The sequence below is a fragment of the Mizuhopecten yessoensis genome, unplaced genomic scaffold, assembly GCF_002113885.1.
Source record: "Mizuhopecten yessoensis strain PY_sf001 unplaced genomic scaffold, ASM211388v2 scaffold10993, whole genome shotgun sequence".
Classification (NCBI taxonomy): Eukaryota; Metazoa; Mollusca; class Bivalvia; order Pectinida; family Pectinidae; genus Mizuhopecten; species Mizuhopecten yessoensis.
In genome coordinates this window covers 100,630-118,718 of record NW_018408825.1, presented here as the reverse complement: position 1 = coordinate 118,718, position 18,089 = coordinate 100,630, and the positions used below count along the sequence as shown (strand labels likewise).

Below are 18,089 nucleotides of genomic sequence, written 5' to 3'. Positions count from 1 at the left end.
TACTTAGCGAAAGCTCTGGTTCCATGTCTGTCAGCGAACCTAATGTATAGTCATTGGAATGTTCTTTGTTGTTGTTTTTCTATGAATATGTATGGACTGAATTGTGAAAATGATGACGAATGAACACCACACTATGTGATGGATTAAGTATACATTTTAGTCTAGAGTGTGGTAATACTAATTAATCTAATACGGTTTTGAAAGGGAAAAGTCTACATTCCATGAAGAAAGATTATGTGCCTATCGCCTGTAGACTGGAACATTATACTCCGGAATTCCACCATATCTTGGACTCGGTACTCTCATAGTTATGCACACATGGCAGGTCTGGCTAATGAGACGCTGTTATCTGACCAAACCGTTGCCATGTACGCACAAGTATTTATAAAAATAGCCCACAAGTTCAGTTGTATACAGGAGTTGTCATTGGTAATATTACGGTAATATACCACGATACACTGCTATTCTGGATCAGGACAATAAAACGGTAGACCGAAGTTGTCGGGATAATATATAAAAAAGCGGACCGGAGTTGTCAGGATGGTATTACGTTCGACCTGGGTTGTCAGGATAATATTACAGTGGACTTGAGTTGTCATGATAATATAACAGTGGACCGGAGTTGTCAGGATAATATTACGGTAGACCGGAGTTGTAGTATAATATCACGGTTAACCGGATTTGTCAGAATAATAAAACGGTAGACTGGAGTTGTCAGGATAGTAAAACGGTAGACCGGAGTTGTCAGGATAGAATTACGTTTGACCGGGGTTGCTAGAATAATATCGAAGTAGACCGGGGTTGTCTGAATAGTATTACGGTAGACCGGAGTTGTCAGGTTAATAAACCGGTAGATCGGAGTTGGAAGGTAAATATAACGATAAACCGGAGTTGTCAGGATAATATGACGATAGACCGGAGTGGTCAAGATGAAATTACGGTATATCAGAGTTGCCAGGATAATATAACGATGGATTGGAGTTGTCAGGATAATAAACCGATAGACCGGAGTTTTCAGGATAATATAATGGTAGATCGCAGGTGTCAGGGTAATAAACCGGTAGACCGGAGTTGTAAGGATAGTATTATGGTCGACCGGAGTTGTCCAGATAAAACTACAGTAGACTGGAGTTGTCAGGATTATTTAACGGTAGGCCGGAGTTGTCAGGATAATATAACGGTAGATCAGAGTTGTCAGGATAATATAACGGTAGATCAGAGTTGTCAGGATAATATGACGATAGACCGGAGTTGTCAGGACAAGAAAACGGTAGACCGGAGTTGTCAGGATAATATAACGGTAGACTGGAGTTGTCAGGATAATCAAACGCTAGACCGGAGTTGTCGGGATCGTATACATGTATAACGTTAGACCGGAGTTGTCAAGATAGTTTAACGTTAGACTGGAGTTGTCAGGATAATAAATCGGTAGATTGGAGTTGTCAGGATAATATAACGGTAGGCCGGAGTTGTCAGGACAAGAAAACGGTAGACCGGAGTTGTCAGGATAATAAAACGGTAGATCGGAGTTGTCCGGATTTAATTACGATAGATCGGAGTTGTCAGGGTAATATGACGATAGACCGGAGTTGTCAGTACAAGGAAACGGTTACCGGAGTTGTCAGGGTAATATAACGGTAGACCGGAGTTGTCAGGATAATATTAAGGTAGACCGGAGTTGTAGTATAATATCACGGTTAACCGAGTTTATCAAAATAATAATACGGAAAACCGGAGTCGTCGTAATTATATTACGGTAGACCGGAGTTGTCAGGATAATATAACGGTAGACCGCAGTTGTCAGGATAATAAAACGGTCGAACTGATTTGTCAGGATAATATTACGGTCGAACTGAGTTGTCAAGATAATATCACGGTAGACCGGAGTTGTCAGGATAATATTACGGTAGACTGGAGTTGTCAGGATAATATTACGGTCGAACTGAGTTGTCAGGATAATATCACGGTAGACCGGATAATATTGAGATTAACCATAATATAACAATATACAAGAGTTCTCAGGATACTATTACAATATACAATGTACCTGAATCGTCACTGATAACCGTCCCATTTATATAATATGATAAGCGGAAAACCAGGAAAGCAAAACTGAATCACGAGATCAGTGCTGATTGTATTTGGATCACGTCTCCCTTATTGAAACAACCATATTGCCTTAGGCTACACTATAACGCATGACTGTTTGTATTGACCATCTCATTTACATACTTCGGTTAATGTGTTTGGAGGGAAAGTCCCCCAGGACGAGACATTCAGATCTGTGACGTAAGCATTCGTATACATGATAACCTTTCAATGATTCCCGCATTCTATTTTTGTCTATCATCCTTGTGTTTATGTTCGTGCTTCTAGAAGTGTACGTTGATTTTGGTTTGGTTTTGAACGTTTAATAAAATCATTTGATCTCAAATAAGTTGATAACGAATCTGTTTTTGTTGAAAATTTTAATTAAGCTACCATACTGTATTTCCGAGGTATAAATAATACCCCAGTTATTTTCGCTGTTACTGAACTATGTTGGTATTTACTTGTACATGGCAAAAGAAGTTGATACATGTAACACAGTTTAAAAACTTGTTTAAAATGACAATGCATAAATAAGACGTTGACAGGTACATGTAAAAGCTCCCATAGCATTGTGTCGTCTGTTCTATAAGACGCCATATTCTGGATTAATCCAACAGTCAGGGTCATTTGATGGCGGGAACGAATATCTCCCATTGGTAATGGGACTCACTGTTATGAAGGGTAGGCACTGACAAGATCATGTCGGATCATCTTGTAATGTATTGTTCGAAATAGAGGGAAAGAAAATATGTATCAAAATTCTTATATGATTCACAGAATATTTCGAGATGATAGAGCATTCTTTAGACTACCAGGCCAAATAAAGCAGTCTTTTGTTTTGACAATTAAAATCGAGCTCAACGTAGATTTATAAATATTTCCCAAGATTTTTCAAATTTGGTAGATATGATCCAGTCAGAAAAAGTATTCACCCGGAATTTCAGTTTCGTCCATTATCGAATGTTATCCCCGACTGTAGCCATACAGATGAACTGCTAATCTAGGTGGTAGTATTTACTGATGGTTGGGGCACTGAACACATTAATTTCGAGTTGTGTAATTATCGACAATGATGCGGTTATCTTTTATACATTTCATTGGATTGGTGGATTTGCGGTTTATATCCCAATGAAGATTTCTGTGAAACAAAGTTCTTGATTAGCATTGGCATATGTTCTATGTATATCTCTAATATCAGAGCCTGACAAAAACGGCGACAAAACAATGTGCCAAAAACAATAATACTGATATTCATATGTAAATTTTGCTATTCTAACCAACCAAATAGTAATGGCAAACATAGTACTATAAATACAATGCTCGATTGTTGATGTCAAGATTATTTTCATTCACAATAGTTGCAGATAATGTCTGATAAAAAAAAATCATACTTGTCTAATTTTTTGTGATATATCGAAGGCTTTTGACCGAGTTTGGCATAGGGGTCTTTTACATAAATTGCATGCTTATGGTATTAGAGATGGTTTACTACATTGGTTAAAAAAATACATTTCAAACAGACAACAACAGGTTCTTGTTAAAGGTGTGTATTCTAATATAAGTTACACACATGCTGGTTTACCACAAGGAAGTGTGTTAGGTCCTCTGTTATTTTTGGTTTATATTAATGATATTGTTGATAATTTAAATAGTATTTCACGCTTATTTGCTGATGATATCTCTTTGATGTATTCTTCGTCTTCTCATGCTGATATTAAAATGTGTGTAAACAGAGATTTTTGAAAAACTTGACAAACGGTCACGGGATAGGCTTACTAAATTTAATCAACAGAAAACTGATGTGTTATTTATATCTAATTCGCGAAATATACTTCCTGTACAGATTTGTTTTGGTACTGAGATTCTGAATTATGTTGAAAGTCATAAACATTTAGGCGTAATATTTAGTGCAGATGCAAAATGGTCTTTAAATATTTCCGAAATTCAAAAAAACATGCATGAAAAAGGTATCAGTACTACGAAAGTTTAAATTACTGTTGAGTAGGAAACCTTTGTTAAGAATATATAAAGTATTTGTGTTGCCTGTGTTGGAATATGCCTATGAAGTTTGGGATGGTTGTTCTCTGGCAGATCTAACTAAACTTGAACAAGTTCAGCTTGAAGCAGCAAGAATTATTACTGGCCTACCCTCTTTTTCTAGTAAATAATCACTGTATCAAGAATCCCAACTTGAACCTCTATCTGAAAGAAGAAAACATAAGAAACTTTCCCTAATGTACGAACTCCATAATAAACAAACACCTTCTTATTAAACTAACATTCTTCCTCCTAAAGTATGCGAACGCAATAGCTACAACTTGAGAAATACTGAAAACTACACTGTTCCCAATTTCCGACTGTCTAGTTCATTCCAATCCTTTATTCCTTCTTCTATAAGACTATGGAACGATTTACCAAATACTGTCAGAGAGCAGCCATCCGTTAACATTTTTAAATCATCGATTCAGCGTAACCAAGGTTACTTGTTGCCTATTTTTTTTCATGTAGGAAATCGAAAACTAAATATTTTACATACACGATTGCGTCATCCATGTAGTAGTTTAAATAATGATTTGTATAGAGTTAATATTGTAGGTGATCCAATGTGTGCATGTGGAAATGAGTGTGAAAATGCAGTCCATTACTTTTTTGATTGCATGCTGTATATCAGACAAAGACAAATTTTGATTGATGATATCTCACGTTATTGTAATATTTCTCTAAATGTTATTATGTACGGTTCTCCAAATTTGTCAGATGAAGACAATGAAAATATCTTCCATATAGTCCAAACCTACATCAATAATAGTAACAGATTTTAAGGTCAGTAGTATTATCCTATCTTCTCTCTTTCTTATTCTTCTAAATTTCTTTTTCTTCCCTTTTCCCTACCTTTCTTCTTTGTTCATATATATTATAAATATATTTGTTGTTGTTGCATGTAATCAATATATTGAAATGTATTGGAGAGGGCGTTTCTAAATTGAGATAACTTGTTCCTAATCTATTTTGTTGAATGACAAATAAAAAATGTTTAAATCAAAGATAATGTCACTGCGTCTTCCGAGAATATTATCATATTTTATTTAATAGTACACGGCTATTATGCGGAATTTCGGTGGCCCTTTATATCATATATATTGTTTTTAATTGTTTAAGTCAAAATGTGAATAAGTAGATATCGCACGGGAAACAACGTAAACTCATTGTGTTATATTAAGTTTCCACAAATAAGTTGACATTTATATTTCCTTCTAAATAAATACCTCGACGCTAAAATGATTTCACAGTGTCAATATAATGGAATGTTATTTGATATAAACGATGTATTGTTTATGTTTATTGTACAGTATTTCATTTAACAGCCATCTATCATTATAGCAAGATCTCACGGCTTTGTAACACGATCTCAGCTGGAAGTCAGGGCAACGCGCACGCAAATGTTTTCATTAAATATTCCTCCACGGGAAATTTGATGTAAACTGTCAAATCTCCCGTTACTATGTTATTAGCAATGTGCTAATTGTGTATATCAAACATATATATAGTGCGCTGTGGTTCAGTTTAGTCTTGTCAAGAAGGTGTAATAAACATCAGTGGCATCATGACGGCATTGTACACATCACGTTATATATCAATATATATAAATACGCCTTTTTGTTATTTCGTTTTTTTTAGAGGTGAACTTATTATATGATTTATCTTGTCTAAGACGTCTTAACAAAAGAAGCAAAGTATCACTCGGAAGGGTATAGGCTAATCATCCTTGATAGAGAGTCGTTCTAAGCGACGACTCACACTAATCATCCTTGATAGAGAGTCGTTCTAAGCGACGACTCACACTAATCATCCTTGATAGAGAGTCGTTCTAAGCGACGACTCACACTAATCATCCTTGATAGAGAGTCGTTCTAAGCGACGACTCACACTAATCATCCTTGATAGAGAGTCGTTCTAAGCGACGACTCACACTAATCATCCTTGATAGAGAGTCGTTCTAAGCGACGACTCACACTAATCATCCTTGATAGAGAGTCGTTCTAAGCGACGACTCACACTAATCATCCTTGATAGAGAGTCGTTCTAAGCGACGACTCACACTAATCATCCTTGATAGAGAGTCGTTCTAAGCGACGACTCACACTAATCATCCTTGATAGAGAGTCGTTCTAAGCGACGACTCACACTAATCATCCTTGATAGAGAGTCGTTCTAAGCGACGACTCACACTAATCATCCTTGATAGAGAGTCGTTCTAAGCGACGACTCACACTAATCATCCTTGATAGAGAGTCGTTCTAAGCGACGACTCACACTAATCATCCTTGATAGAGAGTCGTTCTAAGCGACGACTCACACTAATCATCCTTGATAGAGAGTCGTTCTAAGCGACGACTCACACTAATCATCCTTGATAGAGAGTCGTTCTAAGCGACGACTCACACTAATCATCCTTGATAGAGAGTCGTTCTAAGCGACGACTCACACTAATCATCCTTGATAGAGAGTCGTTCTAAGCGACGACTCACACTAATCATCCTTGATAGAGAGTCGTTCTAAGCGACGACTCACACTAATCATCCTTGATAGAGAGTCGTTCTAAGCGACGACTCACACTAATCATCCTTGATAGAGAGTCGTTCTAAGCGACGACTCACACTAATCATCCTTGATAGAGAGTCGTTCTAAGCGACGACTCACACTAATCATCCTTGATAGAGAGTCGTTCTAAGCGACGACTCACACTAATCATCCTTGATAGAGAGTCGTTCTAAGCGACGACTCACACTAATCATCCTTGATAGAGAGTCGTTCTAAGCGACGACTCACACTAATCATCCTTGATAGAGAGTCGTTCTAAGCGACGACTCACACTAATCATCCTTGATAGAGAGTCGTTCTAAGCGACGACTCACACTAATCATCCTTGATAGAGAGTCGTTCTAAGCGACGACTCACACTAATCATCCTTGATAGAGAGTCGTTCTAAGCGACGACTCACACTAATCATCCTTGATAGAGAGTCGTTCTAAGCGACGACTCACACTAATCATCCTTGATAGAGAGTCGTTCTAAGCGACGACTCACACTAATCATCCTTGATAGAGAGTCGTTCTAAGCGACGACTCACACTAATCATCCTTGATAGAGAGTCGTTCTAAGCGACGACTCACACTAATCATCCTTGATAGAGAGTCGTTCTAAGCGACGACTCACACTAATCATCCTTGATAGAGAGTCGTTCTAAGCGACGACTCACACTAATCATCCTTGATAGAGAGTCGTTCTAAGCGACGACTCACACTAATCATCCTTGATAGAGAGTCGTTCTAAGCGACGACTCACACTAATCATCCTTGATAGAGAGTCGTTCTAAGCGACGACTCACACTAATCATCCTTGATAGAGAGTCGTTCTAAGCGACGACTCACACTAATCATCCTTGATAGAGAGTCGTTCTAAGCGACGACTCACACTAATCATCCTTGATAGAGAGTCGTTCTAAGCGACGACTCACACTAATCATCCTTGATAGAGAGTCGTTCTAAGCGACGACTCACACTAATCATCCTTGATAGAGAGTCGTTCTAAGCGACGACTCACACTAATCATCCTTGATAGAGAGTCGTTCTAAGCGACGACTCACACTAATCATCCTTGATAGAGAGTCGTTCTAAGCGACGACTCACACTAATCATCCTTGATAGAGAGTCGTTCTAAGCGACGACTCACACTAATCATCCTTGATAGAGAGTCGTTCTAAGCGACGACTCACACTAATCATCCTTGATAGAGAGTCGTTCTAAGCGACGACTCACACTAATCATCCTTGATAGAGAGTCGTTCTAAGCGACGACTCACACTAATCATCCTTGATAGAGAGTCGTTCTAAGCGACGACTCACACTAATCATCCTTGATAGAGAGTCGTTCTAAGCGACGACTCACACTAATCATCCTTGATAGAGAGTCGTTCTAAGCGACGACTCACACTAATCATCCTTGATAGAGAGTCGTTCTAAGCGACGACTCACACTAATCATCCTTGATAGAGAGTCGTTCTAAGCGACGACTCACACTAATCATCCTTGATAGAGAGTCGTTCTAAGCGACGACTCACACTAATCATCCTTGATAGAGAGTCGTTCTAAGCGACGACTCACACTAATCATCCTTGATAGAGAGTCGTTCTAAGCGACGACTCACACTAATCATCCTTGATAGAGAGTCGTTCTAAGCGACGACTCACACTAATCATCCTTGATAGAGAGTCGTTCTAAGCGACGACTCACACTAATCATCCTTGATAGAGAGTCGTTCTAAGCGACGACTCACACTAATCATCCTTGATAGAGAGTCGTTCTAAGCGACGACTCACACTAATCATCCTTGATAGAGAGTCGTTCTAAGCGACGACTCACACTAATCATCCTTGATAGAGAGTCGTTCTAAGCGACGACTCACACTAATCATCCTTGATAGAGAGTCGTTCTAAGCGACGACTCACACTAATCATCCTTGATAGAGAGTCGTTCTAAGCGACGACTCACACTAATCATCCTTGATAGAGAGTCGTTCTAAGCGACGACTCACACTAATCATCCTTGATAGAGAGTCGTTCTAAGCGACGACTCACACTAATCATCCTTGATAGAGAGTCGTTCTAAGCGACGACTCACACTAATCATCCTTGATAGAGAGTCGTTCTAAGCGACGACTCACACTAATCATCCTTGATAGAGAGTCGTTCTAAGCGACGACTCACACTAATCATCCTTGATAGAGAGTCGTTCTAAGCGACGACTCACACTAATCATCCTTGATAGAGAGTCGTTCTAAGCGACGACTCACACTAATCATCCTTGATAGAGAGTCGTTCTAAGCGACGACTCACACTAATCATCCTTGATAGAGAGTCGTTCTAAGCGACGACTCACACTAATCATCCTTGATAGAGAGTCGTTCTAAGCGACGACTCACACTAATCATCCTTGATAGAGAGTCGTTCTAAGCGACGACTCACACTAATCATCCTTGATAGAGAGTCGTTCTAAGCGACGACTCACACTAATCATCCTTGATAGAGAGTCGTTCTAAGCGACGACTCACACTAATCATCCTTGATAGAGAGTCGTTCTAAGCGACGACTCACACTAATCATCCTTGATAGAGAGTCGTTCTAAGCGACGACTCACACTAATCATCCTTGATAGAGAGTCGTTCTAAGCGACGACTCACACTAATCATCCTTGATAGAGAGTCGTTCTAAGCGACGACTCACACTAATCATCCTTGATAGAGAGTCGTTCTAAGCGACGACTCACACTAATCATCCTTGATAGAGAGTCGTTCTAAGCGACGACTCACACTAATCATCCTTGATAGAGAGTCGTTCTAAGCGACGACTCACACTAATCATCCTTGATAGAGAGTCGTTCTAAGCGACGACTCACACTAATCATCCTTGATAGAGAGTCGTTCTAAGCGACGACTCACACTAATCATCCTTGATAGAGAGTCGTTCTAAGCGACGACTCACACTAATCATCCTTGATAGAGAGTCGTTCTAAGCGACGACTCACACTAATCATCCTTGATAGAGAGTCGTTCTAAGCGACGACTCACACTAATCATCCTTGATAGAGAGTCGTTCTAAGCGACGACTCACACTAATCATCCTTGATAGAGAGTCGTTCTAAGCGACGACTCACACTAATCATCCTTGATAGAGAGTCGTTCTAAGCGACGACTCACACTAATCATCCTTGATAGAGAGTCGTTCTAAGCGACGACTCACACTAATCATCCTTGATAGAGAGTCGTTCTAAGCGACGACTCACACTAATCATCCTTGATAGAGAGTCGTTCTAAGCGACGACTCACACTAATCATCCTTGATAGAGAGTCGTTCTAAGCGACGACTCACACTAATCATCCTTGATAGAGAGTCGTTCTAAGCGACGACTCACACTAATCATCCTTGATAGAGAGTCGTTCTAAGCGACGACTCACACTAATCATCCTTGATAGAGAGTCGTTCTAAGCGACGACTCACACTAATCATCCTTGATAGAGAGTCGTTCTAAGCGACGACTCACACTAATCATCCTTGATAGAGAGTCGTTCTAAGCGACGACTCACACTAATCATCCTTGATAGAGAGTCGTTCTAAGCGACGACTCACACTAATCATCCTTGATAGAGAGTCGTTCTAAGCGACGACTCACACTAATCATCCTTGATAGAGAGTCGTTTTAAGCGACGACTCACACTAATCATCCTTGATAAAGAGTCGTTCTAAGCGACGACTCACACTAATCGTCCTTGATGGAGAGTCGTTCTAAGCGACGATTCACACTAATCATCCTTGATAGAGAGTCGTTCTAAGCGACGACTCTAACTAATCATCCTTGTTAGAGAGTCGTTCTAAGCGACGATTCACACTAATAATCAATAGTGGATATCAAGTTAACTATATGATAAACAGCAGTGACCTTTTTGACGTCATTCATACAGTCTCACTGACACTTAGTAGCCGTTTTCTCACAACGAGACTATTATTTCTTAATGCGGTACAACGTTATGTATCTTATTGTTATCCATAGGAATCATAATGGTTAGCATGCGATGCGATCCAGGCATTTCTTTTGTTCACAGTGGAAATGCTTACCTTAATGACAAAGTGTTAATGTTAATAGGTTATATAATACCTGTTGAGTTAACTCACATCTGTTGACTCATCTGTCTCTTACATCGCACTTCTCTCGATCAACGTTTAAAATAAAATGATAGTAAACCTGAAAATAAAGAAAATAAAAACCACAAATAAAAATAAATAAAAAAAGGAAGAAATAAAGCCCACAGCGGTTTTGTTCTTAATAAAAAAAAGACCTGCACTAAATTGTTGGTCGATATTTTTAAACATTTTGTGATGCAACTGGACATAAATGATCCCGAACAATGTTTCTGTTCTCTGTATTAAATCTCACAGCTCGAACATGTACTCCAGCACCTCACTCTCTGTATGCCTCTAACATATTTTGTCCTGACTTTTTGATTGGTAAGTATTTCAGATACAGATAAGTAAGGATTTCACTATCAGATCATTTAAGGTGAGCACCTACTATTTTTAGCTGAAACGTGATGGCATATATCTGCTTTCTTTGTATTAGGATTTGTCAGTATTGCCTATGATGTATATTTGAATTCGGGCCGAGTTTGATACTTCTTAAAACAATAAACCTTTATATACGATCTTGATGAAAAAATTAAATATACTGAGCGATATCGTTTAAGGTGATGACCACTTAATGTCATAACGTGTATATCACTGCGGGTGTTTTCTCCTATAACCACTGTATGTTCACTTACCTCATGTGCAGTTGTATATTTAAAACATGTAAACGTGACGATGTCCATGTGATATTACAGGTAGTTCTGTTACCTGGTGTACTGATTGGAACCAAGCACTTTAAATAGTCATATGTTTGAAATTATTCAATTCGATTGACGTATGATGCATATTTACATTCCTTAGATTGTAACGGAGAATTGTGTTATTCACGATTTGTTTTCAGGACTGGTGCGTTATGTCGACCTCGTAATAAACATTAGGAATATTGTGATATATATTGGAAATTTGCTATGTTTGAAATCCTGTTACCTGTTCTTTTAAACAGACTTGTGGTTTGTTATGTACAAAGATGATTTTGTAAAAAGTTTACAATCGAAATAAATGTGTATCAAATATCAGGAGTTTGCATTTATATATAAATTACAAGGTCTCAAATATGAATCAAAATATTTTTCGAACATGATACAAGGGATGGTGGTGCTTAATTTAGGAACCTTACCCACAAACAGATGTGTGAAATAATACAAGCGATGGTGGTGCCTAATTTAGGAACCTTACCCACAAACAGATGTATGAAATGCAGTACCGATTATTCTTTGCTTTGGTAATTATTCTCCGAATTTCAAGGTCAAATTTTGTGTGAAGCTTTTACAATTGAAAAGGACATTGATTTGTCTCAGAATAAGAAACTATTTGATAACAAGTAATGTTTTAATAGTTATTGTTGCCACAGTCTATCATTTCTTGTTGTTAAATCTTGTAGTCATGGAAACATTGAATATAATGGTATATATTCACAGCCAAAAATAACATCTGATATATTTTATTTCAGATGACTTCGGTAATGCGAAGGCAGTCTTCTACGTCAAACGAAAACGACGTGAGGATGCGCAATAGCAGGGCCGGTGCGCATGCTCAATCCGCCGATTCGCCACCATCATCGCCAGCGCCTGCCGGGGACCGAGGGAGCAGAGCGTGCTGTTTTTGTTGGTGCTGTTGTTGTACTTGTTCATGGTGAATGCATGACACATTTAGCGTTCCTTCTATTCTCTTGGGTTTCACCCGTAGTCTAAATATTTAGTCTGGAACACGTCTTTTATTCCTCATTTTAGTACGTTTCAATGATAAAACGAAAATCGATTTGAAAAAATAGTTTACAGTATGTCCCCATTTTACAACGATAAACAAGTTTCCTATTTCTCTTCTGGTGCGAACTTTCAAACAAAGAACCCCTAAAACCAAGTACTATGCACTAGTTCCAGACTAAATATCTTCTGTCCTATTCTTTGATAGCATAACGAGAAATGTATACTTCTTACCTTTATTGAAAACAGAGGGGTTTTATTAATTAGTCAACATATGAGATATAAAAAGTTAATGGAGAAATAACATCTTTCAGGTCTGGATGTTTTGGTATCTATACAAAGCAATCTAGTTTCCGCTCCCCTGTCTTTACTTCTCACTCGCCTTTCTGTCCGTTAATCAACCAATACGTCAGAAAGACTTATATCTGAAATTAATAACTTTTCGTTGACGCTTGTACACTGGGGCGTAATATCAAATTAGCAATTCGTTAGCATGTTATGATCACAGTTTGGCTTTATGCCAAATAAATATTATATTCACAATTGTATTCAGTGAAATACAAACAAAACATTCACCAGCATTTTAAGGGTGTAACATACATTCAACACGAACAATATATAAAGCAATCAGCGTACTAGTTTTAGCGTAAAAAAAGCTCATCAGCCTATTAAGCGCAAAACAAATATAAATCCTATCAGTCGATAAAGTGACAAAAAAATCAAAACACTCCCCATTCTATTTATTGTTGATACATAACACTCTCTAGCCTATTTATTGTTAATACAGAACACTCTCTAGCCTATTTATTGACAATACAGAACACTCTCTAGCCTATTTTTTGTTGATACATAACACTCTCTAGCCTATTTATTGACAATACAGAACACTCTTTAGCCTATTTATTGTTGATACATAACACTCTCTAGCCTATTTATTGACAATACAGAACACTCTCTAGCCTATTTATTGTTAATACAGAACACTCTCTAGCCTATTTATTGTTGATACCGATCACTCTCCAGCCTTTATAGTGTAGATACATATCACTCTTCAGCATATACAGTGTAGATACAGATCACTCTCCAGCCTATATAGTGTAGATACAGATCACTCTCCAGCCTATATAGTGTAGATACATATCCCTCTCCAGCCTATAAAGTGTAGATACATATCACAATCCAGCCTATATAGTGTAGATACAGATCACTTTCAAGCTTATAAAGTGTAGAAACATATCGCTCTCCAACCTATATAGTGTATATGCATATCACTCTCCAGCCTATAAAGTTTAGATACATATCACAATCCTGCCTATATAGTGTAGATACAGTCTCTCTCCAGTCTATATAGTGTAGATACAGGAACTCTCAAACCTATAAAGTGTAAATACAGATCACTCTCCACCCTACAATAGTGTAGATACAGATCGCTCTCCAGCCAATATAGTGTAGATACCGATCACTCTCCAGCCTAGAATCTCCAACCTAAATTAGTGTAGATACATATCACAGTCCAGCCTATATAGTGTAAATACATATCACTCTCCAGTCTAAAATAGCGTAGATACATATCACTATCCAGCCTATATAGTTTAGATACAGATCACTTTCCAGCCTATATAGTGTAAATACAGATCCCTCCCCAGCTTATATAGTGTAGATACATACCACTCTCCAGCCTATATAGTGTAGATACAAATCACTCTCCAACCTAAATTAGTGTAGATACATATCACTCTCCAGTCTAAAATAGTGTAGATACATATCACTCTCCAGCCTAGAATAGTGTAGATACAGATCACTCTCCAGCCTTTATAGTGTAGATACATATCACTCTTCAGCCTATAAAGTGTAGATACAGATCACTCTCCAGCCTATATAGTGTAGATACATATCACTCTCCAGCCTAGAATAGTGTAGATTCAGATCACTCTCCAGCCTTTATAGTGTAGATACAGATCACTCTCCAGCCTATATAGTGTAGAAACATATCGCTCTCCAACCTATATAGTGTAGATACAGATCAATCTCCAGCCTTTATAGTGTAGATACAGATCACTCTCCAGCCAATATAGCGTAGATACATATCACTATCCAGCCTATGTAGTGTAGATTCATATCACTCTCCAGCCTGTATTGTGTAGATACATATCACTCTCCAACCTATAAAGTGTAAATACAGATTACTCTCCAGCCAATATAGTGTAGATACCGATCACTCTCCAGCCTATATAGTGTAGATACAGTCACTTTCAAACCTATAAAGTGTAGATACATATCACTCTCCAGTCAATATAGTGCAGATACAGATCACTCTCCAGCCTATATAGTGTAGATACAGATCACTATCCAGCCTATTAAGTGTAGATACAGATCACTCTCCAGCCAATACAGTGTAGATACAGATCACTCTCCAGCCTATAAAGTGTAGATACAGATCACTCTCCAGCCTAGAATAGTGTAGATACAGATCACTCTCCAGCCTTTATAGTGTAGATACATATCACTCTTCAGCCTATAAAGTGTAGATACAGATCACTCTCCAGCCTATATAGTGTCGATACAGATCACTCTCCAGCCTATATTGTGTCGATACGTATCACTCTCCAGCCTATAAAGTGTAGATACAGATCCCTCTCCAGCCTATAAAGTGTAGATACAGATCACTCTCAAGCCTAGAATAGTGTACATACATGTCACTCTCGAGTCTATAATAGTGTAGATACAGATCACTCTCCAACCTATATAGTGTCGATACAGATCACTCTCCAGCCTATATTGTGTCGATACCTATCACTCTCCAGCCTATAAAGTGTAGATACAGATCACTCTCCAACCTATAAAGTGTAGATACAGATCACTCTCAATCCTTTATAGTGTAGATACATATCACTCTCCAACCTATATAGTGTAGATACAGATCACTCTCAAGCCTATATAGTGTAGATACGTGTCACTCTCCAACCTATATAGTGTAGATACATATCACTCTCAAGCCTAGAATAGTGTAGATACATGTCACTCTCCAGTCTATAATAGTGTAGATACAGATCACTCTCCAGCCTAGAATAGTGTAGATGCATATCACTCTCCAGCCTAAAATAGTGTAAATACATATCACTCTCCAACCTATATAGTGTAAATACAGATCACTCTCCAACCTATGTAGTGTAGATACATATCACTATCCAACCTATATAGTGTAGATACATATCACTTTCAAGCCTAGAATAGTGTAGATACATGTCCCTCTCCAGTCTATAATAGTGTAGATACAGATAACTCTCCAGCCTAGAATAGTGTAGATGCATATCCCTCTCCAGCCTAAAATAGTGTAAATACATCTCCCTCTCCAGCCTATATAGTGTAGATACAGATCACTCTCCAACCTATATAGTGTAAATACAGATCACTCTCCAACCTATGTAGTGTAGATACATATCACTCTCCAACCTATATAGTGTAGATACATATCACTATCGAACCTATATAGTTTAGATACAGATCACTCTCCAACCTATATAGTGTAGATACAGATCACTATCCAACCTATATAGTGAAGATACAGATCACTCTCCAACCTATAAAGTGTAGATACATATCACTATCCAACCTATATAGTTTAGATACATATCACTCTCCAGCCTATATAGTGTAGATGCATATCACTCTCCAACCTATATAGTTTAGATACAGATCACTATCCAACCTATATAGTGTAGATACATATCACTCTCCAGCCTATATAGTGTAGATACAGATCCCTCTCCAGCCTATATACTGTCGAACAGATTAATAGTGTAGATACAGATCACTTTCAAACCTATATAGTGTAGATACAGATCACTATCAAACCTATATAGTGGAGATACAGATCACTATCCAGCCTACATAGTGTAGATACAGTCACTCGTAAACCTATATAGTGTAATTACATCTCACCCTCCAGCCTATGTATTGTAGATACAGATCACTCTCCAACCTATAAAGTTGAGAAACAGGTTACTCTCCAGCCTAGAATAGTGTACATACAGATCACTCTCCAGCCTATATAGTGTCGATACAGATCACTCTCCAGCCTATATATCGTAGATACAGATCACTCTCCAGCCTAGAATAGTGTAGATACAGATCCCTCTCCAGTCTATATAGTGTAGATACAGATCACCCCCCAGCCTATATAGTGTAGATACAGATCACTCTCCAACCTACAAAATGTAGATACTGATAACTATCCAACCTATAAAATGTAGATACAGATCAATCTCAATCCTTTATAGTGTGGATACATATCACTCTCCAGCCTAGAATAGTGTAGATATAGATCACTCTCCAGCCTATATACTGTCGATACAGATCACTCTCCAGCCTATATGGTGTAAATACAGATCACTCTCCAGCCTATATGGTGTAGATACAGATCATTCTCCAGCCTATATGTTGTAGATACAGATCACTCTCCAGCCTAGAATAGTGTAGATACAGATCACTCCCCAGCCTATATGTTGTCGATACAGATCCCTCTCCAGCCTATATTGTGTCGATACCTATCACTGTCCAACCTAGATAGTGTAGACACAGATCACTCTCAGGTCTATATAGTGTAGATACAGATCACTTTCCAACCTACAAAATGTAGATACTGATCACTATCCAACCTATAAAATGTAGATACAGATCAATCTCAATCCTTTATAGTGTAGATACATATCACTCTCCAACCTTTATAGTGTAGATACAGATCACTCCCAAGCCTATATAGTGTAGATACATGTCACTCTCCAACCTATATAGTGTAGATACATATCACTTTTCAGCCTAGAAGAGTGTAGATACAGATCACTCTCCAGCCTAAAATAGTGTAGATACATATCACTCTCCAACCTATATAGTGTAGATACAGATCACTCTCCAGCCTAAAATAGTGTAGATACATATCACTCTCCAGCCTATATAGATTAGATACATATCACTAACCAACCTATATAGTATAGATACAGATCACTCTCCAACCTATAAAGTGTAGATACAGATCACTCTCCAGCCTATATAGTGTAGATACATATCACTCTCCAGCCTATATAGTGTAGATACAGATCACTCTCCAACCTATAAAGTGTAGATACAGATCACTATCAAACCTATATAGTGTAGATACTGATCACTATCAAACCTATATAGTGTAGATACAGATCACTATCCAACCTATATAGTGTAGATACTGATCACTTTCAAACCTATATAGTGTAGATACAGATCACTATCCAGCCTATATAGTGTAGATACAGATTACTCTCCAGCCAATATAGTGTAGATACAGGTCACTATCCAGCCTATATAGTGTAGATACAGTCACTCGTAAACCTATATAGTGTAATTACATATCACCCTCCAGCCTATGTATTGTAGATACAGATCACTCTCCAACCTATAAAGTGGAGAAACAGATTACTCTCCAGCCTAGAATAGTGTATATACAGATCACTCTCCAGCCTATATAGTGTCGATACAGATCACTCTCCAGCCTATATAGTGTAGATACAGATCACTCTCCAGCCT

General features: G+C 38.1%; 1 protein-coding gene across 4 annotated transcripts in view; it reads left to right on the top strand.

Annotated features, from left to right (window-relative positions):
- The window catches only part of LOC110464474 (regulator of G-protein signaling 17-like), a 113,519-nt gene that overhangs the window by 57,688 nt on the left and 37,742 nt on the right, over positions 1-18,089 (top strand). For 2 of the 4 annotated variants that reach the window (XM_021519714.1, XM_021519713.1), the window contains exon 2: positions 12,278-12,435. In XM_021519714.1, coding sequence (XP_021375389.1) covers positions 12,278-12,435 — 158 coding nt within the window. Of the gene's footprint in view, positions 1-12,277; positions 12,460-18,089 lie in introns of all 4 variants that reach the window. The other 2 variants (XM_021519712.1, XM_021519711.1) reach the window with 1 other exon arrangement.